We start from the raw sequence: 25,307 nt of genomic DNA on the forward strand, positions 1-25,307 counted from the left end.
GAGGCTGTTTGCTCTTCGATCACTGAGCTACAGCCACATATTCAGTGTGGCGACCTGCATCCCTGAGCCCGCGTGCATGCATCCCTTCATCCTTGTCCATTTTCCAAGATGTGGCACTGCTGCTCCATAAATCATCATCCGGAGTGGGCAGTTTGCAACGCACAGCGCCTAGAGGTGCTGGAAAGGGAAACATGGAACCTGAATAATGGTGACGTGTCCTCAAGCAACACCACCTTGGATGATTTTGCAGACGATTTCAGGCAGCTTCCCAGGCCAAGAGTTGGCTCTACCTACCAGGGAAGTCAGGTTGACAGATTCCTACCTTTCTTGCAGAGTGTATTTGCCTTTCCGGTCAAGATTGTTGCTGAAGTGGATGGAGAAGCAGAGGAAGGAAGTTAGAATCATCCCATAAACCTAAAAGCAAATAAATGAAATGCACAAATAATTAAATATTGAGCTGACTATGATGCTCCAGCTGCTTGAAAAGAAATATTGCCTGTTATTTCGCTTGGAAGTTCTGATTTTGTTAGGTATTAAAATGTCACATTTTTGTTAAGGGAGCTGTTTTTCAGTAAAATGGTGAACAACTTCAACATAACAAAGAAAAAAAGATGCGGTTAAAACATCTGATTGGAATTAGCACATCATGGCTCAAACTCAGGCCTAAAAATACCAAAAAAAATGAGAAGCAGCCAGGAAATTCAGATTTCAAATTTCTGCTGCAAAACATTCCTCTGGACAAGCAAGCCTATACCTCATAATAGCCTTTTGCAAGAATAAAATAGGGGGAAAAAATCATCAGATATTGCATGGGGTTAAAAAAAAATACAGAGAGAGAGAGAGAGAGAAAAAGAAAATACATGTGGACAATTCCAAAGCACCACGAAGACAGCACTGCTTCCTTTGCATTGTAAAACCCCCGTTATCAGACTGGTAGGCACAACCATGCTGCGGTGTCCGATCACCCATCTGGATTCACAAAGGCAACTCATCAAAGGTTCCAAGGCTGCGGGAAGCGTGACGAGGGCTGCGCAGCGTGCGGGGCTGCCTTGGAGCGCGGCGCGCGCAGCTGTGAAGGGCGCATTGTTCGTGGGAAGGACGGGGACATCCGAGTGGTCGCCACGCGCTTCCCTCGCATCCGGCCGTGACAATGGCAAGGGGCTCAGGGAGGCTTCCTCCCGCGTGCGCTTCAAAAGGCGGTCGCCTTATCTGGCTATGGCATTAAGCTGTGGGAAAAAACACGTTCCCACTTGAGAGCGGGAGCTCCCACAGCTGTAGCAACACAGCTGAAGTGTCTCCTATGCCCAAGAAAAACGAGGGAGCAGCACCAGATATCCATAGGTGACTTCACACTGGACATCAAGGTATATCTCCTGGAGAAGAAAGAGCTCAGCTACACCAGAAGGAAATGAAGCTTTAATACTAAAGTTTTACATGAACTCAGGAGTTCTGTGCAAGTAGAAATATGCTAGATCAGCCTGCTACACATAATATTGCCTGATGGTTTACCTAGTTTATTCTGAACAGTGTAAAAATGATAAGTCTTCATCTATGTTTTCTTTAGATGGTCTTCTCATCTATGCAAACTCCACTGACTAGTCATGCTGCTCTTGCACTATATTTAAATACACTAAATTCTCTGCAGATACCCACCTCTAACTTCACACATAGCAACTTGAGATAAATAACTCAGAGATGGTATTCCTGCCAACATTTTCTAATAGGAACGAGATAAAAGACAAACCCCTGTTTGATGAAGACAGGAGTTTGAAGAAGATAAGAGCCATTGGCTCAAGGCTCTCTGTTGTGCTCACACAGCATTTACAGAGCTAGGAATCTTTTGGGAGTATTAATCTGCAAGACTAAGGGCAAAGCTACCACTTCTCAATACCCTTGTACTATGCCAAGACAGAGAGTAGTGGTTAAAAATATAATAATTTCTAAATACATATTTAGTCAGAAAAAAATGGCCCAGAGGTATTACAGCAGAATAAAAACTAACTTCATGTTTACAACGCTAGTCTCCTGGATGACATTCTTTTCTGGCATATTTACTACATGCACAGGGCCCTTGCAGAGAGGCAATTAAAGCGTGATATATAACTGCGAAACAGTGGGCAGACATAGGAAAAGACTTGTTTTATGAGTGTGGAGAGCCACACTCATATGCCTGCACTCAGCTGCACTCAGATGCCCACACCCACTTCCACACTGAAGGACATACTCCCATCACAGCACTTCTGTCCCCTTGCCTCCCTCTCTGCCCTCAAAACGATATGAATTCAGTACAGGAGGCAGCCAGGGAGCATTAGGCGAGAGGCAGCTCCGCGTTTCCCAGAAGACGGGGCTTTTCTGCATCTCCTACTCTGCACTTGCTGACAACTTTTTATCTGATCTCCGAGCACCTGTGCCCCGTGACGCAGCCTCCCTCACTTGCCAGGCGAAACCCACGTGAATGAAACTCAAACGCTGCTGCGGTCCCCTCCCACACGGCTGCCCCTTCCCATCCGTCATGCCTAGTTTGGGCAGAAGGGGAGTCCAGCGAGTCTATTTCTGCAGAGAAATCCCACCAGCTGGCAGCTGACACCCGCCGCCAGACAGGCCATGGATCTCTCCCAAATTCTGTGACAAAGTCACCTCCACATATTTCTCCGTCACTCAACTCTAAGCTCCAAAACCATCTGAGTCAGGCGTCTAAATCTTAGCTCCCTGAGGCTAACTTAGGATACAACTCCCCTCCTGAAGCCTGCCTCCCTGGGCTAAAAAAGCCAAGAACAGGCATAGCTACCACGAAACAGATGGAGATGGCCAGCAGCGCTGAGACAAAGCCCATGTGCTTCTTCAGGAAGTCCTGGATCTCTCGGAGGCAATCCTGAGACAAGAGAGACACTGTGACAGGAGATAAGACAGAGACTGTGACAGCATACCAGCTGCTTTGGGAATATATCTGTATTTAATACGTAACTGCACTTAATGTAATCTCAAAAAAAAAAAAAAAAAAAAAAGAAAAGAAAAAGGGGTGGGGGGTGGAAATAAAATTTAAGAAGTGAAATGAAAACATGGAAAAGCAGCACACCGTAACACAACATAGGTTCTTCAAAGATGCTATAGCTCAATTTTGCACAGTGTCATGAAAATTAATGGGTATTAATGCTAAGCATGCCAGCGACTCCACTGAAGACCAACTGGTCTACCAAGACAACCAGTAAGTCAGGGGAACCACTGAGAGGTGTAAGAGTATGGCCTTGGTTAAGTGTTTTGCTGAGCTGGGTGAGGGTGCTCATGGTGCTGCAGCATCAATGCCGAAGCGTGAACGCGTTACAACCATGAAATCCTGCGGTTCCACAGGTTGCAAAACACATCTCAGTGCTTGCTTCCCCCAGCCAGCAACCAGAGCAAATTCAAACCATTAGAAGCGGTGACTGGAGTCAAACACAGTGGCCACGTTTGTTGCTCTCTTCCTTCCTGTTATTTCATCTGAAGTCTACCCACTTTTGCGAATTTGTTCTTCAGGATACAGTGTTTTGAAACACTGCCCTGCAGGCTGACAAGTGCCTAAGCAGCACAGCATTGCATTAGCTCTTGACATCTTTGCGTAACAGGGATGCTTTTGTATAACTGGAGCAACACGTTTTTGTTTTCCCTAGGAACAATATACATACTGAAGCCGGCAGCTTTAGCTACTTTAATTCATTTGACCACTCCAATACAAAAAGAGGGATGGAAATATACTTGATAAAGCTACTGCTGGACATAATTTCTTTTTTCTTTTTTTTTCTCCATTTTAAGCACATGTTCAATGATCTTGGAAAAGGGATTACAATTATTGTATGCACTTTCAACATTATGCTGCTAGGGGATATACTCTTTTAAGCCTCAGGAATTAGCACTGCATGGGAGTCCGGCAGGGTTTGAGGCAGGTTTTGATGCCTGCGATGCCACAATCTCCGCACGCGCAGGAGGCATGGAGGAAGGAGCGACTCTCTCCTTACCTCTTCCGCTGCCTTGGGGCGGCCTGGCGGGCACGTCCTGCGCTCGACATCTCCCGTCTCTCCGAAGGGGGAGCGCTTCCCGCAGCACAGGAACTGAAAGAGAGCGGCTGTGTGGTTAGGCAATGCCCTGGGCACTGCCCTTCCCGGTGACGCCTGCAGCTGGCCACGTCCATGATGGGGACCTCTTCCACAACCCAGCTAACGCAAGCAATTGGCGATGGCTGGGTACTCTGCCCGCATCTCCTGAACGTGAGGGTGTGAATAATCCTGGGCCTCAATTTCCCCACGAGAAGCACTAACGCTCCTGGCTGTGTCTCTAAGGCCGCTGATGGCATTAGAATGTAAGTATTTGGCCTTAACTGCAGTCTGAGAAGCACAGATGAAAGTAGCTTTGGAAAGCCCTTATTACATTGAATTAAAAAAATATTTGTGCAACTTCATCCCTTATCTATACCTGGCTGGGAGCATCAGAGAGGCATATATTCACTTTAGCATACCACAGATATGAAGGAACAAGACTTGACAAAAGCCTACCACGGCAGACAAAAATCAACTACAGTACGAAAGTCTTTAAGATCTTGCATCACAGCAACACTGCTTTCCTCCTACTGGTAATCCATTCAGTCAAACCTAGGAAGTGTCTAGAAAGCGAGAAGATGTTCCCCCTGCTCCTAAGGGAAAACAACACTGGTGGAAGATAAAACGGGCTTGCACAACAGAAAAATACTCCAGAGCAAGGTTTTTGTGAAGTCTTACTGTTTCATGGATGGCAGTCAGTTCCTGCCTCCTAAAGCTGGAAGCATTCTTCCTCACCTCCTCGTACACAAAGTCATAGACGTCCATCATGCTGTCTTCCACCTGTGACAAAAGCAGAGATCTGTACACATAAAACAGCGACCACAGTCATCTGGGGAGGGAAGGGCACTCCTGCCACATCCCACGAGAAGCTTTCAGGTAGAGCAAAACAAGTCATGCAGGAAAGGAGGCTACTGCCATGCTGTTAAACCACCACCACGCCGAGCTGGAGCTAGTAGAGGATCTACCGTGCCTCAAGGAACACATACGACACCAAGTCCCACCAGAGGACAGTGATACTTCCCAGCAGCTGCACATGAACCGGCTCATACCACGCTCGCATCGTGCCGGGGTCTTGCCAGCTGACAGGAGGAACAGGGCCTTTGACAAGCTTTGGATTTAGATCAAAGTAGTATTTGGATGACCAACGTGCTTAGACTTTCTTGGCAAGGCAGGGACTACGCCACTTCCCTGTCCTGCCAAGGCACTGTGAGAAGAGGTATTTGTGACTAAAATACGAAGGTGTGAACACCTCAGATGGATATCGTTATCCCGGTGAGGCTGGAGTTTCTCCAGAATAGAGTCAATTAAGTAACAGACTGTTTCAGTGGTAATTCAGATTCTAAGTATTTACCATAAAGGTGAGAACTGATGGCTTGATAAATCCTGGAATTTATCCAACTTTTGCTCAGGTTCCAAAGAAAGAGAAAAAAAAATTCCACAAGTGACAACTGTCTTCAGTACCAGGGATCAAAATCTCTCCTTCGTTTCCAGTCACTTTCTTACCAATATTGATCAGAGTAGAAGTAACATTTGGCTTTTAGAAAAGTCGATCAATAAGAGTGGGAGGCAGCATGGGGAGGAAAAAGTGCTCTTAGAGCAAACCCATCTCCCAGCAAGGCTTTTCAGTTAGGTCTTAAGGGGCTGCACTTAGAAATTACTCTAGCAAAAACACAACACTCTGACATCTTCTTAACACCCTGGAGGTGAATGCTCTATAGGAAGACCTGTGCGCTCTTTAGGAAGGACAGGCTAGGAAGAAGAGGTAGTGGAGTTGCTCTTTATGTGAGAGAGCAACTGGAATGCATGGAGCTCAACCTGGGGGTGGATGATGAGCGAGTTGAGAGCTTGTGGGTAAAGGTTAAAGGGCAGGCTAACGTGAGAGACACTCTGGTAAGTGTCTGCTACAGGCCACCTGACCAGGATGAAGAAGTTGATGAGGCCTTCTATAGTCAGCTGGATGTTGCCTCACAGTCACAGGCCCTGGTTCTCATGGGGGACTTCAACTACCCTGACATCAACTGGAAGGACAACACAGCCAGGCACAGTCATGGAAGTTCCTGCAGTGTGTTGATGATAACTTTGATGTTGGAGGAGCCAACGAGGAAAAAGTGGGCTACTGGACCTCGTGCTAACAAATAGAGAGGGACTTGTAGGAGATGTGAAGGTGGGGGGAGCCTTGGCTGCAATGACCATGAGTTGGTAGAGTTCAGGGTCCAACGAGGAGGAGGCAGGGCTGTAAGCAGCCTTGCAACAATGGACTTCAGGAGGGCCAACTTTAGCCTCTTCAGAGGCCTCCTTAGAAAGATTCCATGGGCTAGTGCTCTAGAAGGAAGGGGGGCCCAAGAGAGCTGATTAGTTTTCAAGCGGCACTTCCTCCATGCCCAGCAACAGGGCATCCCTGTGTGTAAGAAGTCAGGCAGAGCGGGCAGGAGACCTGCGTGGATGAGCAAGGAGCTTGTGGCAATGCTCAAGCAGAAGGCAGTGGTATACGGAATGTGGAAAAAAGGACAGGTCCCATGGGAGAAATACAGGAACGCAGTCAGGGAATGCAGAGATGCGACAAGGAAAGCTAAGGCACGTTTGGAAGGCAATCTGGCAAGGGATGTTAAAAAATAACAAGAAAAACTTCAACTACGTTAACAGCAAAAGGAAGATCAGGGAAAATGTGGGTCCACTGGTGAACGGGATGGGCACCTTGGTTACGAATAACACAGAAAAAGCAGAGTTGCTGAATGCCTTCTTTGCTTCGGTGTTTACCAAGGGCAGCCCTTTAGAGCCCCAGGCCCTAGGGACAAGAGAAGAAGCCTGGAGAGAGGAAGACTTGCCCTGGGTAGAGGAAGATTGGGTCAGAGAGCACCTAAGGAACCTCGATACCCACAAATCCATGGGCCCTGATGGGATGCACCCCAGAGTGCTGCGTGAGCTGGCAGATGCCATAGCTAAGCCACTCTCCACCATCTTTGAAAGATCCTGGAGAACGGGGGAGGTGCCACAAGACTGGAAGAAGGCCAATGTTACACCAGTCTTCAAAAAAGTCCAGAAGGAGGACCCAGGCAACTACAGGCCAGTCAGCCTCACCTCCATCCCCGGAAAAGTGATGGAACGGCTCATACTGGCCGTTGTCTCCAGGCACATGGAGGACAAGAAGGTGCTCAAGAGTAGTCAGCATGGATTCACCAAGGGGAAATCTTGCTTGACTAACCTGATAGCCTTCTATAATGGAATGACCGGCTGGATAGATGAGGGGAGCAGAGCGGTGGATGTCGTCTATCTCGACTTCACCAAGGCTTTTGACACTGTCCCTCACAACATCCTCCTGGGCAAGCTCCAGAAGTGTGGGATAGATGAGTGGACAGTGAGGTGGATTAGGAGCTGGCTGGATGGCAGGGCCCAGAGAGTGGTGATCAGTGGTGCAGAGTCTAGTTGGAGGCCTGTAGCTAGCGGGGTCCCCCAGGGGTCAGTCCTTGGTCCAGTCCTGTTCAATTTATTCATCAATGACCTGGAAGAAGGCACAGAGTGCTCCCTCAGCAAGTTTGCTGATGATACCAAATTGGGAGGAGTGGCCGATACCCCAGAGGGCTGCGCTGCCATCCAGAGGGACCTGGACAGACTGGTCAATTGGGCAGTGAAAAACCTCATGCAATTCAACAAGGCCAAGTGGAAGGTCCTGCACCTGGGGAGGAATAACCCAGACACCAGTACAGGCTGGGGACTGACCTTCTGGAGAGCAGCTCTGCAGAGAGGGACCTGGGTGTCATGGTGGACGACAAGTTGACCATGAGGCAGCAGTGTGCCCTCGTGGCCAAAAAGGCCAATGGGATCCTGGGGTGCGTTAAGAAGAGCGTCTCCAGCAGGTCAAGGGAGGGGATCCTGCCCCTCTACTCAGCCCTAGTGAGGCCGCATCTGGAGTACTGTGTTCAGTTCTGGGCTCCACAGTACAAGAGGGATGTGGAGCTGCTGGAGAGAGTCCAGTGCAGGGCTACGAGGATGATCAGGGGCCTGGAACACCTGCCCTATGAGGAGAGGCTGAGGGAGCTGGGCCTGTTCAGCCTGGAGAAGAGAAGAGAAGGCTGAGAGGGGACCTGATCAGTGTCAACAAGTACCTCAGAGGAGGCAGTGAGGAGGATGGTGCTGGCCTCTCTTCACTGGTGGCCACCAACAGAACTAGAGGAAACGGCCACAAACTGAAGCACCAAAAGTTCCACATGAACTTAAGGAAAAAATTCTTGACAGTGAGGGTGACAGAGCACTGGAACAGGCTGCCCAGTGAGGTTGTGGAGTCTCCTTCTCTGGAGATCTTCAAAACCCGCTTGGATGCAGTCCTGTGCCACGTGCTCTAGGTGACCCTGCGTGTGCAGGGGGGTTGGACTAGGTGACCTTTAAAGGTCCCTTCTAACCTTAAGCATTCTATGAAAAACAGGTCACTTGAGATGATTACAGACATTTCTCTAATATTATCCCATTCTGCCTGCTCATCCCCAATGCATGGAACTAACATAGGCTAATAATAACCAAAGAGGAGAAGAAAGAAGGGGGCTGAAAAAGATAACTTGAATTTTGCATTTCCCCATATCACAAGGGGTAAAAATCAAGTTTCAAGTAACCTGTCAGAAGATTTTTCCAAAGTTATAAGGGGTTTGGTGGCTTCGTCTGGGTCAAGTGGTGCACCAACAAGTAAAACATGGATTCAGTAAAGGAAGTTTTCATTTGCACTGAAGAGCTGGATTGAAAAATAATGAAAAAGGTAATTTTTTGACGTCCTGTCCTGGCCTTATGTTTCCTAGGAATAAGAACACTAAGCAGCCTGCTTTCCAATCCAAGAGATCTTTTAACTTTTTCTGAGAAGTCAAACTCCAGCCTAAGATACAGGGATAAAGCTACTTGTGTTGTCACATATATAGCCGCGCTATATACCGTATTATACATACAGCACGTGATGTAGCTGTGCACAGTACTCTACAGAAGATACAAATTTATTTCTAAAGGAGCTTATGATCTAGATAACTTGCAGCCACTACTTCACCACCGTCACTAAAACAGTGATGGTGACGAAGGTGGGGAAGTGTAATCTCCAGACACGTAATGACTAATACAGCCTGGCATCACATGCTCCATCTGAGCTCACTTGCAAGCTGGCTTTTTAGTTATCTACTGATGTTTCCTTTTGCAAAGCAGCCTCCAAGACCTGAAAGCACGCAGATTAAAATGGAAGTGCTTTACAGCAATAATTTCCTCTTACAAATGTGTGTCTAGGCAAGCCTGAGAGTACAACTTGCTGATTAGCCATTCTCAGCATTTATATCTAGTAATTATATCTAGCATTTTTATCCAGCTTCTTCCCCGCCCCCCCCAGAATCATGTGAATTTGAAGGGGAAAGCTATACATCTTTACACGGTCTGGCAATTGGTTTTCAAAGATTAGTGCCAAGAGATTTCCAATTTAAGCAATTCAGACATAGATACAAAGCCCTAAGCCTCAGTATTGATCTCTAGATTGTGCCATAGAGTGGATGAGAGGTACAATATGGCAATAGGAGGCTTAACTAAACACTGCCCTAATCCACCACCTTCTTAGCAACTTTTCTGCTGGGGACAGTGACTTGAGCTGCAACCAGGCTCTGGACCAGCAGTCATGCACAGTTACGTCTACTCAGACTAGAACAGCATGAAAACTTGTGTGCCTCTAATGTGTAAAAAAAAAAAAAAAAAAAAAAAAAAAAATCGAAGCCTGAAAATACAGTCCCTAGTTTCACAACTTGCATCAGGGTACGCTTTGGCCAGGACATGCACATTCATCCCTATAATTCCCTTTGATTTGGGACATAGCACAGTGCAGAACTGGAGAGCTTCACTGTTTTGTTCCAAATCACTGTCCCCAAGAGATTGCCCTCACACACTCCACCGAAGAGCAGCTTGCAGCCCCACTGCCTCAGAATAATCTTCTCCTTCCATTTTTATGCCAGGTGTTGGGGAGGAACAAGAAACAAATAAGACCAGGGTGCTTGCTCTTAGTTAAGCAATAGGATTCCTTTTAAATTTCTGAGTGGTTATGCTGATATTTTTAATAATATGCCTTAAAAAAACCCACAGATGTACCCTGTCCTTTAGCTTTGACAGCTGTTAGCACGTAAGGTGCTGATACAGCTGGAGAAGAGGAAGAGTCTGGCTGGGCTTCTTTTCAAAAGGTCTTAAAACTCCCCCTATACATTAGCACAATTGAAGTGGATTTTCCTGTTACTGCTGCTGACTTTCTGCACGGTTCAAAACAGTTTAGCGTGGAAATGGTGACTTGCTGTTGGAAGAGCACTTCTGGACAAAGTTCTCCCTTGCAATGAGAACGCGTTTCCTGCCCTTGTCTGTAGAAAAGGCAGAGAGCTGAAGTGTTAGCTGGGCTTCAGTTTGAGAAAAATCTCCAGGTTAAATGACATGGCAAAGGGGTCACACCAATTAGTAGTTTTTTCTTTCTTTCTTTTTTTTTTTTTTTCCCCCTCCCCTGGAGGAACTTAGTGAAGTGTTGCAGCTCTAAATTAGCAAAAGAATTACAGCCTCCCATTTCTGTTTATTCTTTAAAAAAACCATCAGGGACAATACAGATGGGTGAGAGAACGTACAAGTGGAACATCAACCATCAGCCCCCAAGACTGATGTAACTGACTTCAACTAAGTTAATATAGTAGCATTTTTCACTTAAAAAGTGCTTGTTTATCATCCTCCAAATCCTTTATCCCCCAAGAAACAGAATATATGATTATAAGGCACTTACTCTGCCTAAATCATAAGGAAAGGCTATTTCATGGCCAAACAACTTCCTCGAAGACAAGCCCACCTTCTCCCCTGCGCCAGGGGATCACGCTTAGCACCACAGGGAAAGGAGCCTGCTGCTCTCCGTGCCTTTGAGAGGCCACCACCAGGCATGTTCGCTGTGGAATCGACACCTCAAGCACCTTTTGCTCCAGCTATGAGGGATGTATTCATTACACATCACTCAAATATTCCTTCAGTGGCAGCCTCCACTGGTTCCCTTGCTTAGCTGCAAACTGCATGCTAGGCATTTAGCACAGGAAACTGGAATAAAGCGGTCAAACCACGCTACAGCCTTCCTTGCTCCAGTAAGGAAACACATCTGCGTTTCACTACCTCCGCCTTGCCTTTCTTCCCCACAATGCAGAATCATGCGTTCACAACACGTCAGAAATGAGGAGAAAATAAATAGATAAAAACGGAGCTGGAGAAGCAGGCTGCAATGCTTACTATCGAGTTAAATTGAAAACAGAACAGCACAGGGATGAGAAGGGGAATTAGCAGGGAGAAATAAACAGTGGGAGCACTGTAATGCTGCTCGCTCTCGCTAATAAGGCTCAAGAGCAAGCAACCTCGAAGCTGCAACGCTGCCACGCAGCCAGGATGCCACCCGGGCTAACCAACACGAGCCGTCTGAGCACAGCACGTCAGGGCACCAGGTCCGACTACATCTCATCCAACACCTAACACTCCTCCACATGTCTTCGGCACGAAGAGCGGCTACCTAACACCTAAGGCAGTTACCACAGCCTCAGCGCAGGTCTGTATTTCCCTAAGACTCACCGCTCCCTTCCTCTTCACCGCTTTGAGCTTCCTCAGACCAATCAATACAGATGCACAAGTCTGGGCACACTGCAAACCAGCTGAGCCTTCAAAGTCCCCCATGAAAACTGCATTGAGGGAGCACTGCTTCCCTCAGGCTGCTCGTGGTCACCACAAGCAACCAACAGAAGAGCTAAAAGATCCAAATGATGCTTTTAGCCAAGCGCCCTTCACCTTTTGTTCCAACTTTTAAGACTCATGCACACACATACACACCCTTTTGGGTGTGACCAGGCAATCCCCAAGTATCTTTGCCCATCACCAAGGAAATGGTGGAAAGGAACGGAGTCAAAAGGAAAGTGCAAAAAACATGGCGAAACTTAGCCAAGCCCCACAAGACCATTTCCTGGGTCTCCTCCGGATCCTTGTGCAAGACATTGAGGAGAAGCTCCCAGCTAGTTTCACCCCTCGCCTACCACCACAGGGCCCCTGCTTCTCTTCCCTCCCCGACACGCTACGGAGAGGGAGCTTCCCTGGGGCAGAAACACACCTGTGACCACACGTCCATCCAGCATGCCCAGCAGGTGCCAGCTCCCATTAGGGATGACTTATGCCTCTTCCCAGAGCAGGGACCTAGAACTGTTTTCTGAGGGGAAGAACGCTCCTTAGAGCTAATCAACAGCAAAGCACACACAGGTGCTGGTGTACATGCCAAATAGGTTTTACTTTTCCCCTAACCTCTCCAAATCCCTTGCATAGCCTCAGTGCCTCAAGGCCTCTTCTGCCTGATGCAAACCTCAAGTATTTCTCTCCATCAGGTTTCATAAAAGCCCTGGAACCTGCCAGCGGAGCTGCTCCTGGAGCAAGCTGCCACACAACAGGCAGAAAAAGGACCAAGCGGGTTCAGCGTCAGGGCAGCGATGAATTATAGAAAACAGGAATGCAAATGCATCAAACAAGGGAGCAGTGTCTCACTGCGGGATGCGGGGCGCTGCTGGGTGGCGAAAACACAAGCGCTAAGAGTCGCTGTACTTAAAGAGACTAAGAAAGAGGGAGGTTTTCTTTCCCATCTTCAGCTTGCATTTAGGTTTAGGATTTCAATCACTATGACTTACACCTGCATTTAGAGGTTGCCCTCAAACTGAGGCTGCTGCTCTGCCTGCCTGAGGCTGCTGCTGCAAGAATTTGCTCCAACATATACTACTAACAGGAATTATAGAAAAAGGGAAAAAAAAAAAAAGACACAGGGAGAAATATAGGGAAAAAAGGAAAGAAAAAAAAGGAAAAAAAATACATGCACACGAAAGTGTATGTTTTATGCATCCCAGAGACAGCGGCAACACTTCATCTTACTTTGTAAATGTGTTTGTCATGAGCAAGAGCTGCAGATAAGACATGTCTGGTGATGACCCCCCACGCAGGGCGGGGAGGAACAGGGAGGCTGTTCAGGAATGGGAGCTGACCGTATCAGTGCTCCTTATTCAACAGCTGTAACCATGAATCTCAGCCCCGTGCCAATATCCCAGGCCCTCTTGGAAAGGCACCATCTCAAAAGAGATCACCCTGCTCGCTACCAGAGGAGGCAGCTGCTGCTCTGTGTAAGAGGCCTTGATTGAAATCTGCACTTCGGAAAAGCTGAGAGGTCCCCCGAGCTGGATAAGAGGATGCAGCAGACCAGGGAGAGCAGGGAATGCAAACTGTGGGATTATAAACCAGCTGTTAGGAGGCTGCAACTCTGCTGAGGACAGGCTTGGCTGTGATTTATGTCTCAAATATGCGGGAGGACAAACTTACCCTGTCAGCTGTGGCTCACAGGATATAGAACACTGCTTCCTTTTCCCGGAGTCCTCTGGAGACAGCCCCAAGCTAAGCAAGGCTGCACGCGAGAAAGTGCATGTGCGTGGGCATGGCTGGAGCTCCCCTCTCGATAAAAGGCTAAATCCTGATTTTATTCTCTGAGTACACACAATACAACACAAAAAGAGTGCCACTGCTCTTCTACATGTGCAACTTTGAAAGCTGCTCGAAAATCTGCTCATTATATTAGCAGCACACACAGAAACCTAACCAACATGCACGAACGGCCTGGGGGTGGCCAAGGAGATGTGGGGAAAGTAACTCGGATGCAGATTAGCAGACTGGAAAGTGCGGCCTGACCGTACACACACACCGTGCTTCTCATGCTCCAAAACCCCCAGGTCAATCTGACCAATGCACTGGCAATTGCCTCTTTCTTCTGGCCACCCATGGTCAGAGGAGCTGCTGCTACTGCCAAAACAGGCAAAACGCTTCAGCACATTTATTTGCACCAGTGCTTTGTTTCAAGCTTTCCCCTCAAATTATGGTTTGGGGCATCATAATTCACTTGGTATAAGGTAACATTCACCTGCTAATGAATCATTGTAATTAACAAGCTCTTTCTGTTGCAAAACCTCTGTCATGCTACAGCATTTTTTCCTTTTCACTGACTCATCCTATCACCACACCGGACATACACAGGGCTCCTGCAGGGAATTTCCAAGCAGCTTCAGAGAAGAGGAGCAGAGATGTGACACTGAAATTCCTCCAGCCTGTTTCACTGCAAGGCCCAGAACGCCACCCAAGGCCTCCCAACTATTCTGTACTACTGATTAACAGGAATACCAAAGGCCATTCTGGCTTTTACACTGTCTGTAAGACAGCCGCTCTGCCCAGCTTTGACAGAGAGGCCTTTAAAATAGAGATTAACGGACAAGCAGAGAAAAAACACTGGTCTGCTGCAGCTTGAGAGGAAGAAGCTGCAGCCTTCCCCATCAGCAGGGCCAGACATGGCATAAGCCTCTCCTATGTCCCTCCCGCATTTAAGAGCCCAGCTGCATCTGCCGAAAGTGCCAATGATCAACAGACCTCGCCTAAAGTGGCAGTGGTTTGTGGGAAAAGAGTCACCATAAAAATGAGTTTTTTGTTTATTTTTGAAAATAAGACTCAGCTTTTTGACATCTAGAATTGGGACTTCCCAGTGTGGCTGAAAACCACCCGAAATCCTCACCATGACAGTGGTTACCACAGCTGGACAGCCAAAGGTGGGTCTGAGAGCCTGACAGAGGTGAAGGGGCAGCTGTGGGGCACAGCAGGTAGGAACCAGGCTGCAGGAACAAGCCAAAGGAAGAAACACTGACACACAAAGAGTTCCTCTGAATGGCTCAGCAGTAAGGCTAGCAGGAGAAAAGTTAAATTTAACAACCTTCAGATTTCAAGTATTCACGTTGCAGATCTTCCTTGGAGCAAGCAACTCACCCCAAGAAGTTTTGACATCGCTGTCAGCGACAGCAGCATGTTTCCCGAGGGCAGAACACCACCTTCTCTCTTGGTCCCATGAGACAAAATACAAAGTATTTCTTTGTGAACTGGGGACAAACTCTGACATACAGATAAAAACTCCCATTCTCCTGGGCTTCAGCTTTTTCATTGGAAAACCCTGACACTGCCATTGCAAGCCTGGTTGCTGCTCTCAGTTCAACTGGCTAAAAGGTCATAGACCATAGACCAGAAATGTCTCACCAAAACCAATATGCTCCTGCAAAAGCCTCAAGTACCACTAGAAGGAACCACTAGAAGGAAATAGGGACTGTAATCACATATACTAGCAGATAAAAGTACAAGAGACAGAAGACAAAATCCAAGTGACGTGCAAAGATGTGGTTCACTAGTCGTAATTTAACCATCATCCTTTCTGCATTTTAAGAGCTGGGGTTCTGTAGACACACATTTCCTTCCCCTCCTCAGCAGCCAGGGTTGCTTGCCCATGGATTAATTGCTGCAGATTATTATTAACCAAACACTATCGATCACATGAACACGAGAACTAAGATGCATTACAAACAGAAGAGGAGAGAGACAAGTATCAGGATCCACTTGAAACCCTGCCACTGGGAGGTTTACCACAGCTTCTTCGCACAGGTTGGTTATTTTTATTATCTTTTTTTGCAGAAGCTGGTAAACAAACATACTTTGGAAATAGGCCAGTCATTATTTTCTCATTAAAAGCACCAATCAGCTCTGGACATAATTCTAGAGAAGGAGGACTGGGCCCCTCATTTTAGCCTAGACATCTTCCTTCAGTCTCATGCCTCCAGAAGGATGTTATTTTAATTTCTGTGCAGAACACTAATGTTGGTAACATGGGGCTTCAGCGGGTTGAATTTTGTGGGTCAGATCCGAGCAAGAGATTGATGTCTCCCCTCCTAACGTTTCTACTCCTTTAGAAGCATAGTTGCAGGCATCCTAGCATGAGATTGTGCTTTTCCAGCACAGAAAGACATCTTATAGCCAGGCCTCTGATACCCTTTTCCTGACAAACTGGTCTTAGATCCCTGTGCAACATTTGTAACCCTGAAGAAATGAGCTGATGTGATTAACCCGACTCTAATCCACCAACACGATGTTCCACATCACCCATATCCTCATTGCTGGACTGAGGATTTCAAACTGTGGGACATGACCGGGAATGAGGAGCTCAGACTTAATTCACTCATGAAGTATATATACAAGTATGAAATGCTTATCTGAGTGGTTGTTTAACAGCATACAACCCATGTCACATTCCAATAGTAATCCAGAATGTCAGCACTTTGCAGCTTTTGAGAAGGAAGTCTTTTAAGAGGCAAAAAAAAAAAAAAAAAAAAAATTTATGAGTGAGGAGCAAGAGATGAGGAATCAAGAACCAGAAGCATTGTCTAATTCATTTAAAAAGGAAGGAGACTGAAAACAAAATGATTGCAACACAACAAAGAGAAGTCTAGGCTTTTTAAAGCTTCAATATAAGTTCTTCTTCTGCTTCTCCCAGCAGAGCTTGCAACCCCCATTGACCAGGAGTGAGGTCAGACCTGGCACTGGCCCCAGACACAGCAGTGCTGTCCCTCATAGGCCTTGCCACCGTGCACCCTGCCTTGGGCTTTCTCAGCACCTCTCTGACTTTGGCCACATCGTCCTCAGGAGACACCTGCCCCAGCTGGGGAGCGAGCAGGAGCCCTGCATCCACAGCTCCTTTCTCCACCACCTTCACCCAGCAAAACTGGACAGAACTGCCACCAAAACTCCAGCACCATCTCCTATGTCACCAGTGCTCTACATGACACCAATCCAAAACCCAACTTTCTTGCAGATTTGACCTTTGACACGAGACCCTTGAAAACCCTCTCCTTCTGGTCCATTTGTCTTTGTGCGACAGCAACTCACAAGCCCTCGTCTCATATTTGCGTTTTTGCTCTGTCACTGCTGAGATCTAATAAACGCACTACCTGGAGGTTTATCTCCTGGCCATGACCACAGGAAAAGGCAAGCAGAACAGTCACAATCTACTGTGGTTTTTGACGTAAAGACTTCCAGTTGATTTTAGCAGAAACTAGGCTGGCTGAAAACATAAGCATATTAAAGAAAAAAAAGAAACCCACAAGAGAACTCCACAGAATTTGAAACAAGACTCTCATTTCATTTTGCTTTCGAGAGAAATTACTTGTTCTGAGGGCCCCTGTGACAAACACCCTGTGTGCCCCTTTTCCCTTTTGGATGATCCTTTCAGAAAGGCAGCTGGTAAAAGCAGCCTCCTTGCTCGCAAAGGACGGATATGACAGAGGATGTATTTGATAGGCCTCTACAAGGATGCCTTAATTACCACCAGATGTTCCTTTTATACAAAAAAAATCGCTGCCACAAAACCCCTATCAGATGAGAGCTTGGTGGTATTTCCTAGTAAACGGCGCTTACCTCTGTCCTGTGAGTGTATCTCCAAAAGGCAGCTGGTATCAATCCGCAGAATGCAAGAGCAAAACAGAAAAATCCCTGAGGACAAAGAGAAAACATTGCCAGTTACAGCATGAGGAGAGCATATTTATTTGGAAACACCTTAGGATCATATTTTATATGCTAGCTTTGGCAAAATTGTTTAAAATTACAGCAAAATATCACCTTCTTAACATCTCTCATAATGCTGGTTACTCGATTAGAAATTAGCTGTATAATAACTCCATCATTTTCCCACAGGAACCCTCTAATTACACTGTGGCCTTGTGTAGGGGTTGACCAGAAAAAGCTCTCTCCTTCCTGTGTAGCAGCTAACCTATTCTGCCCAACTTCCTCTTGAGAAAAAAAAAAATGAGGAAAAAAAAGGGGGGTGGAGGGGCGGGGGGAAGAAAAACATTTACAGTATGCTATTATATGGAAGCAGGACCACATACAGAGATAACACCTCCTTATTCAAGGCATACGGTCTCCTCCATGTTTAGAATTCAGACATCAGCTTTAAAGAGGGGTAAATAAAACCCAACCAGTCAGACAGAAATCCCCACCCAAATGAATTTAGTCTATATACTAGTTGGTGATGAGGAGAGAGAACAAGCTGCTCTGGGAAACGAGCTGGATTTGACTCCAGCCGGCACCTCGCAGCTATTAACACCACACCAGTCGCAGAGCCAAGTTGCCTTTCTTAAATCAGCCCTGTCCCGTTTAGACAGGAGGAAGACAGAAATATAACCAAGGCCAGTAACTGACCCTGAACTGTATAAACAATAGTGACAATGACATAGAAGGCAGCTTGACTTTTGTATTCTTTGCTAAACTTGCAAAGCTGGAAGTTAGAGATGCTGCGGCTCTATTTGAGCAAGTTTTAACAAAAAAAAAAAAAAAAAAAGGCCTGATGTAAACATTGGTTGCCTATTGTGACAGCTGGACCAAAGAATTTACATTAAAAAAAGGGAGAGAAGCAAGAGTGCATGTGAAACCTTTGAAGGCCAAATGGGCTCATCAAATATGAATCTTGATATCAAATCCGGAGCGTGGCCTTGGGATGGCAAAAGATGCTGAACGAGCACCAGCTGGAAACTGTTGCCCTGGCACGTTTTTCTATCTAAGCATTCCCCTTCTGAAAGAAGCTGCCTGTCTGGGGAAAGCTGTCCATTTGAGTGAAGCTTGTTTTTAAAAATTTTATTTTGGTAAAACTTTGCTGGAATATTAAAAAAAAAGAAAAAGTGAAAACATTTGTCAAATGCAAGCTTAAAGAAAGGAATGTTACTGTTACTCATTTTGTTTTACCAAAAAGCCTTTGCTTAAGGCCATATGGCTTTAAAATGGAAAACAAACAAGCAAGGAAAAAACCTGTCATACCACACCACCAAATCCATAGTAAAAAAGGAAAAAAACATGTCATTTCAAACCCTCGAAACAAGTGTAAACATGCCAGCAAAATAGCTTTTTGTGGGTTTTGTCCATTTTTTGCCTGATCTATATTTCTCTCAACCCAGGATGAGGCACCATCAGAGAAATTTTGTTCCAGGAATGAAACTGTTTGGCATTTCACAACTCACAGTTGTCTTGTTTACAGGCTCCTTTGCAGGGGCCAGGGGAAAACCTGGCATGGCTCTTATGAAAGACTTGAATTATATATGCCTGCTCTTTTTTTTTTTTAATTTTATTTTTAGGGGGGATGGGGAGTAGGATAATCAGACTTTTTGCTTGATGACAAATACTGCTTTAAAATTTAGTCAATGAAAATTTGATTTTAGCAACATTTTAAAAATAATCTAGTCCTCAGAGAGATGAGAAAGGCAAGTAGCTACCAAAAAACACAGAGAAAGATCAAACAGAAGTCAGAACGAAGAAAACTTTTCCCTATAACATGGAAGATCATTTTCTTAACTAAAGTTAAAGCAGATACAAAAGACAAAGGTCCTGTGCCACTTTCCTTTGCTAGCACTCTGTCCTCCTGCATTTGCAGCAAACATCTGTAACTGTTAACAACGTGTCATCAGGGAGAGCTGCAGCCCCTCACCTCAGCCCTTTACCCTCCTACCTGCTCTGCCTTTCCTTCGACGCGGCGTTATTCCACGGGCACATGGAAGGCAGGCACTTGGGAAGCTCACCCCCCAGCCAGCCTGCAATAAGCAATTACACGGCTCCTAGAAGGGCTTATAAATGAATTATGGGCTGCTTTTTCCTTTCCCAGCCAGAAGGCTTTGTGTAGCACAACTCCTTAATTACATTAGAAGACATTTGGAGAAAACAAATCAGTGAATTAAGGACTCTCAAACCTTTCGGCTCATCCCTCCTGCACCCACCCCTCGCGGTAGGAGGGCTCCGCACGGGTGAGGAATCGCCCACAGCCAGGGATCCTCGGATGGATTTCATGCTTGGGAGCGGGGCACGATGCAGGAACGCGCCCGAAGCACATTCACAGCACACGCTGCTGGGCCATGCAGGGCCCTTGGCACCCTTGCTGCAATTATGCATTTGGGAACAGCAGAACAAAGAGCTGGCGCTGAGTGCTGGTCCCACTGGCACGTCACTCAGATCGGGCTTTTGATGACGCTTTTCCATCCCAATAGGTGTTTGGAGCCAGCACTCAGAACAGCTGATCTGTCCTGAACACATTTTGCTCTAGCGATTTTCAGCTTGGAAAATTCAGGTGCCAGTATTTCAGATGGGATATTTTGGAGGGTATGTTGCTTTCTCTTGGCTGTTTTTTCCCCTCCCCATCTCTCCATCTGTCCAGCAGTTTAAGGTACTTTGTGCTCCAATCTGGGCAGGCTCTTTTCCTCTGTACAAGCAGTGCTGGCAGAGCTGCAGCTTTCCTTCCTTCTCCTCCCCTTCCATACGAACACAGCCTACAGGATGTTTATGTTCAGGACTGACTGAACGATGTACCACGGAGAAGCAAGGATCCACAGGCTCACCACAAGTATCCCTGGAGGACAGTCAACAAGCCTATCCCCTCTGTCTCTGCTGAAGGAGGAGCTGCGTTTTGGGGGAAACGGTCCAGGATTTTAGAGACGGGATCTGCGCAGGGGGTGGGTCATCAACCAGGGCGACGCTCCTCCTGCTAGCGCTTCCCGAGCAGAGGATTAAGGAACAGCCACGTCGACGTGCGTGTGCCACGGATGCTGCTTGCTTTCCCACACTGCCAGGTGGGAGAGGTCAATACTGCAGCTTCTTCCCTCTCCGATTAAACAGCAAATTAAATGGGCTTGAAACAAGACCATTATAGAGAAGGAAAATTCCTTTAAAATCAATAGCAAGGAAAGTTGAAAAATCCTCTCCGTTAAAGAGAGGAAAAAGGCTGTGAGGGATTGATTGTTTCTCCTGTGACTGAGGGGACACAACACCAAAAAAGAACAAGCCTTGGTGCTCTGTGAGTTTGAATCCCATTCCTGCTTCCTACCACATCCCATGCCAGACCTGAGAGACTGGCGCTCTGCCTTCCTTTCCCACTGCTGATCACAGATCAAACCACGGGCCTTGCCAAGCAGTAGGAACCCAAAACTCACCGTGGGGAGGAGATGGACGCAGCGGTGCCGGGTGGTCCTGCCGCCAGTGCGGGGACTTGGCCCCCTCCAGTGGCTAAATACAGAGGAGAGGCCAAGCACACGGCTCCTCACACAGCTCGTGCTGGGGACCATTTATGTCACCACATTTGCCAATTTCTGTCATTACAGCCACATTACAGCCCCTTCAAATAACCCTGACTATGGCCAGGTTAGGGTATCCCACTCCCAATATTTGCTGATACCAGGAAAAAACACTTCTTCAAAAAGGAGCTTCCTCCTAACTCACTGCTTCGTGCACGCTAAACTCCCTGCAAATGCCATGCTGCCATGGTCTGGGCCCAAACAGGCATTTCACGCCACACAGCGTGAGCTGAAAGGCCTTCCAGCTCTCGAGGGGCCACTCTGCTGTTTCTCTTGAGGCTAAGGCTGACATCTCTGCCAAAAGCCACATGCTTCACATGCTCATCACCATCACTGCAACAGACATTTACAGAATGCTCCAGCAAAGGGGAGCAAGAGAAAACAAACCAAAACAACAACAACAAAGCAAAAACAGAAGCACACACAGAGTGACAGCTCTGTGAGAAAGAAATAAAATACCGTGGATATCACAGAACAAGGATCACCCTTAAGAGCTGGCTGGAAGGGAGGAGAGGTGAAGACTCTCCTTAGCTCAACGCTACAGAAGGCTGTTCCCACCCGGCCAGTCCGGGTACGTACCATGGCAGTGAGACGCTCCGATTCCCGCACCGTGGCCACGGAGCTCAGCAGGGCAGCCAGGATCAGCATCATGCCGAGACACATCCCAACGCAGAAAGCTGGAAGGAAGACAGACGGGGAGCTGCAGTTACACACGAAGGCTTTAGGGCCGCCCCTAAGGGAAGAGATGCTTTCACCCAAATAGAGACCAAACAGTCTGTTTTGAGGACCTGCTCCAAGAGGGCTGGTTGCAGGAGAACTCGTATCTCGTACAACTTTTTCAGTGCTCCTCATATCTTTATGGCCTGCCTCTCCTGCAAAACTGTAAGTCTCCGAGTAACCCCCTGACTGCAGCAGAGCGGGGCACCCTGCAAACGTGCCAGCCCCCCTCCCCAGCAGACCACAAGCTGTCAGCGACTCCAGCAGCCGGATGCAGATCCCCCGATCCGGCGGGCACGGAACAGGAGAGGCTGCCGCGCAGCCCCTATCGCGAGCTCACGCGCCCCTAATCTCATGTAACAGCCACACTCTGGTTTCCTGGCTAAAGCAGGGTCGTAGGCATACCCCATGGGAGGATTCGGGGTGCCCGGGAGGTTGTACTGCAGAATGGGGGCTAAACGGTGCAGAAAATCCACACTTGTGAGCAAAGCAAGCAGAAAGACCACTCAAAGCCTTGGTATTTAAGCAACAGAGGGTGGCTCATAAAGGAGGGCCTGCAAGGCTGAATTAAGTGTCAGTTCACATAACCCTAATGCACAGGGTAGCAGTGAGAAGTCTGGGAGACAACTGTATTTACATCTGCCTATTTTATGGCAAACTGGAGCTGGTACCAGCAGCTAGAGAAGTGTGAGGATGCTTTAGCCCAAAGTACGGTTTCAGAGAAGAAGCAGAAACAAGTGCACCAGCCACGAACAGACTATTTCAGTATTTGGGCTGCTCTCATCACTTTGCTCTTAGCTAGCCTTTTATCTGAAACTCAGTTTCTGTTTCTCCCTTGGCTAATTTGTGTAGTCCTCCCCTTATCACCTCTGTACAGTTCAGAGCATGAACTAAGCCAGGAAACAAACCACATTTCCTGCAGGAAGAGGCTTTTCCATGCATTTCTCCCATTCTCCTTTCTTTAAACTCTCTTCCAGCCTCCGTAACCACCTCTCTCCTCATACTCCTGCTCTGTTCTGTTTCTCAACATTTTTTCCTTCTACCTGCCAGCCTAACCCACCCAAGTGCTTAAAGATGGAGAAGCAGGGCTGCAATCCTGATATCATCCTCCTATTTATCCTTTTTTCAGTCGGGGCAGTGTAGATGTGGCCAAGAAAACACAGCAGGGCCATTCTTCAATGGCAGGTCCAAAACAGGAAAAGTTTTCTGGACAATTGTGTACTCCAAAGACCATGCCCTGTTTCCTCATGGGACTTTCCTCCTGAATGTCCACGATGCTTTGAAGATGCTGGGCTCAGCCAAGTCCCACTAGGAGGTGATGGCAACATACCTGTGTTGTGGATAACTTTGTAGGAGTTGCTCTCAAAAGCAACGTTGCTGATGAGGGTGAAGTGGAGCCCGAAGCGAGTGACTGTGCTCAGTGCGGCAATCGACAGCCCCAGCAGCTGAAAAAGAAGATATTTGTGAAGGGAGTTGAAAGGCAGCAGCTCCTGATGAGCTATGCAAAGTTTTAAGGTATACGTGGTACTTTTGAGTCCTACCCTAGAGGCAAAAAGCTCAATTCAAGCAGCATTGCCCATAACCCAAAAGGCAAATGAAAGTACAAACCCTGGACATGTAAGTTTACTAAAGCTCTTTTTTCTGTCCTGCATAATGATGCGCACATGTGCCACTGAAACGTGCAGTCTCTTAGCTAGTGGTAGCAGCAAAAAAAAAAAAAAAAAAAAAAAAAAAAAAAAAAAAACTGTACCAGGAGTAAGCCAGAGGATTGATGCTTTCGTAGAACACCCATGCAGCCACCTCCTCTGTGGACTACACAACGGGATTTATAAGGGCAACCAAGTGACTGCCATCGTACTGCCTTCTGCATTGCCCAAAGCAAGTCCTGGCATTTCTGATGGCATCCTGATCTATGGCAGCTCCTTGGAAGCCAAAAGGCAATAGAGCCAAGACAGAGACCGCAAGAGTGGACAAGATAAAAAGAGTTCAAACCTCCAGTGTGACAGACCCTGAAGATAAGAAGATGCGAGTCCACTTCTGCCTCCTAAGACAAGTTTTCAACCGTACGTCTTTACAGCATGGAAACACAGGGCAGCTGTCTCCATGTTAAACATTTAAGTGAGGTGTCTGAAATTTTCACATCCTTCTAGGTATGAACCGTTCTTCTAGATTCACCTAATGGCTCTTGCTGAAGATTTATAGTTTTAAGGACTAAATGCATCCAAACTGTAGCATACTCTGGTTATAAGTAATCTGATTTACAGCAAGTGCTGTTCCTTTACTGCTGTGCATTATTGCATATCTCTGCCCACACCCAGTAAATGCTAAGTGCGGCACTAGCCAGCTCAGATTTCTGAGAAACGCTGCTCTGAATAAATCCACAGAACAGCAACAATATGACTGCAGCCCTCCACAGTCACTTCTGTCTTAGCACGTTCTTTGAATATGTTTGGTAAAACTCCTCCTTGGGCTTTGTCCAAATGACGTAGTCTGCAACGTTAACAGCCTCTCTTGGAGGACAGCGCTATGTACAGCGACTGAAGTCAGCAGTTCTGAAATGCTGAAACTTTGAGAAACTAGAAATTTTGAAACAAGGCATTAACTTGTACCTTTGATTGTACTCTTCCTAAGTCTCCATCCCTCTTCGAGCTAACTGCAGAACTTTCAAACTTGGTGGCAGGGAGAGAGAAAATTAGTTTTGATCAAGTTAAAACACAAAAAAATCCAGCAAAACTCAAAAACACCCAGAAAAAGTATTTAAAAGTTTCCATAATTTCCCATCAGCTCTAACACCGGTATTGTTTTCCTCGAATTCCTCAGGAGATGACAGGAAGCTCCCATTAAATTCGTATCAAAAGCTAATTAAAAGAAAAAAAAAAAAAAAAAAAAAGAGGGAAAGCAGATCCCTAGAACTGCTGTTGTTCTGCAGTGCAAGCACCCAAGTCCTCAAAGGGGCCCTTCTTTCTCATATATTTCCATCAAAGCCCTATGATTTGATAACCTCATTAAGTACCTTTATGACTAATCACAAAACCAGGAACAAGTGCAGTTACAGCCAAGTCAAGCTCCATCTTTCGCTCTTTTAAACCCGGGGTTTTAGCAGCGAGCGTTAAGAACAGCTGAGCCCGACGGCCGCAGCCCTTCTTTTTCCACCGTTAAAGGCTCCCCACGGGTTGCGAAACCGTCGCGCTGCATCGACAGCCTTGAGAAACCAGAAGTCTATCAGGGAGCAGCGGTGACGCTGGCAGCCAGCGATAACCGCTGAGGCCGGGGTGATAACGCGGAGGGCAGTTGGCTTTGCCTGCCCTCCGCGTGTTCAAAAGCACAACGTGGGAAAGCGAGAAACCCCCCAGACCTTTGGGCGCGGGGGTCCCGCTCGCGTGGAGGTGCCCCCGTCCCCCGCTGGTTACCATGGCGCAGAGGCTGGTGGCCAGCAGCTGGCACTTGGTGGTCCTCATCCCGCACCTCGGTCCTGTAGGCAGCTTTGCTGCCTCAGTGGCAGGTCCCCACAGCTCTCGAT

The 25,307-nt window shown here is 47.0% G+C and overlaps 1 protein-coding gene across 2 annotated transcripts; it reads right to left on the reverse strand.

Annotated features, from left to right (window-relative positions):
• LOC104570715 (tetraspanin-32-like) lies at positions 1-25,307 on the reverse strand. 2 transcript variants are annotated; one of them, XM_088539010.1, is made up of 9 exons: positions 25,198-25,307; positions 23,118-23,232; positions 21,650-21,747; positions 17,379-17,453; positions 4,749-4,850; positions 3,993-4,085; positions 2,789-2,872; positions 323-414; positions 1-177 (listed from the first exon to the last, which is right to left on the reverse strand). In XM_088539010.1, exons 1-9 carry the CDS (start codon positions 25,243-25,245, stop codon positions 135-137), a joined length of 750 nt encoding a protein of 249 aa, XP_088395136.1. In that variant the 5' UTR covers positions 25,246-25,307; the 3' UTR covers positions 1-134. The 2 variants fall into 2 exon arrangements, with proteins under 2 accessions (XP_088395136.1, XP_088395137.1); XM_088539011.1 differs by lacking the exon at positions 1-177 and having other exon boundaries at positions 319-414.

Source organism: Tinamus guttatus, unplaced genomic scaffold (genome assembly GCF_059628265.1).
Source record: "Tinamus guttatus ecotype Peru unplaced genomic scaffold, ASM5962826v1 Tinamus_guttatus_pri_ptg001320l, whole genome shotgun sequence".
NCBI lineage: Eukaryota > Metazoa > Chordata > Aves > Tinamiformes > Tinamidae > Tinamus > Tinamus guttatus.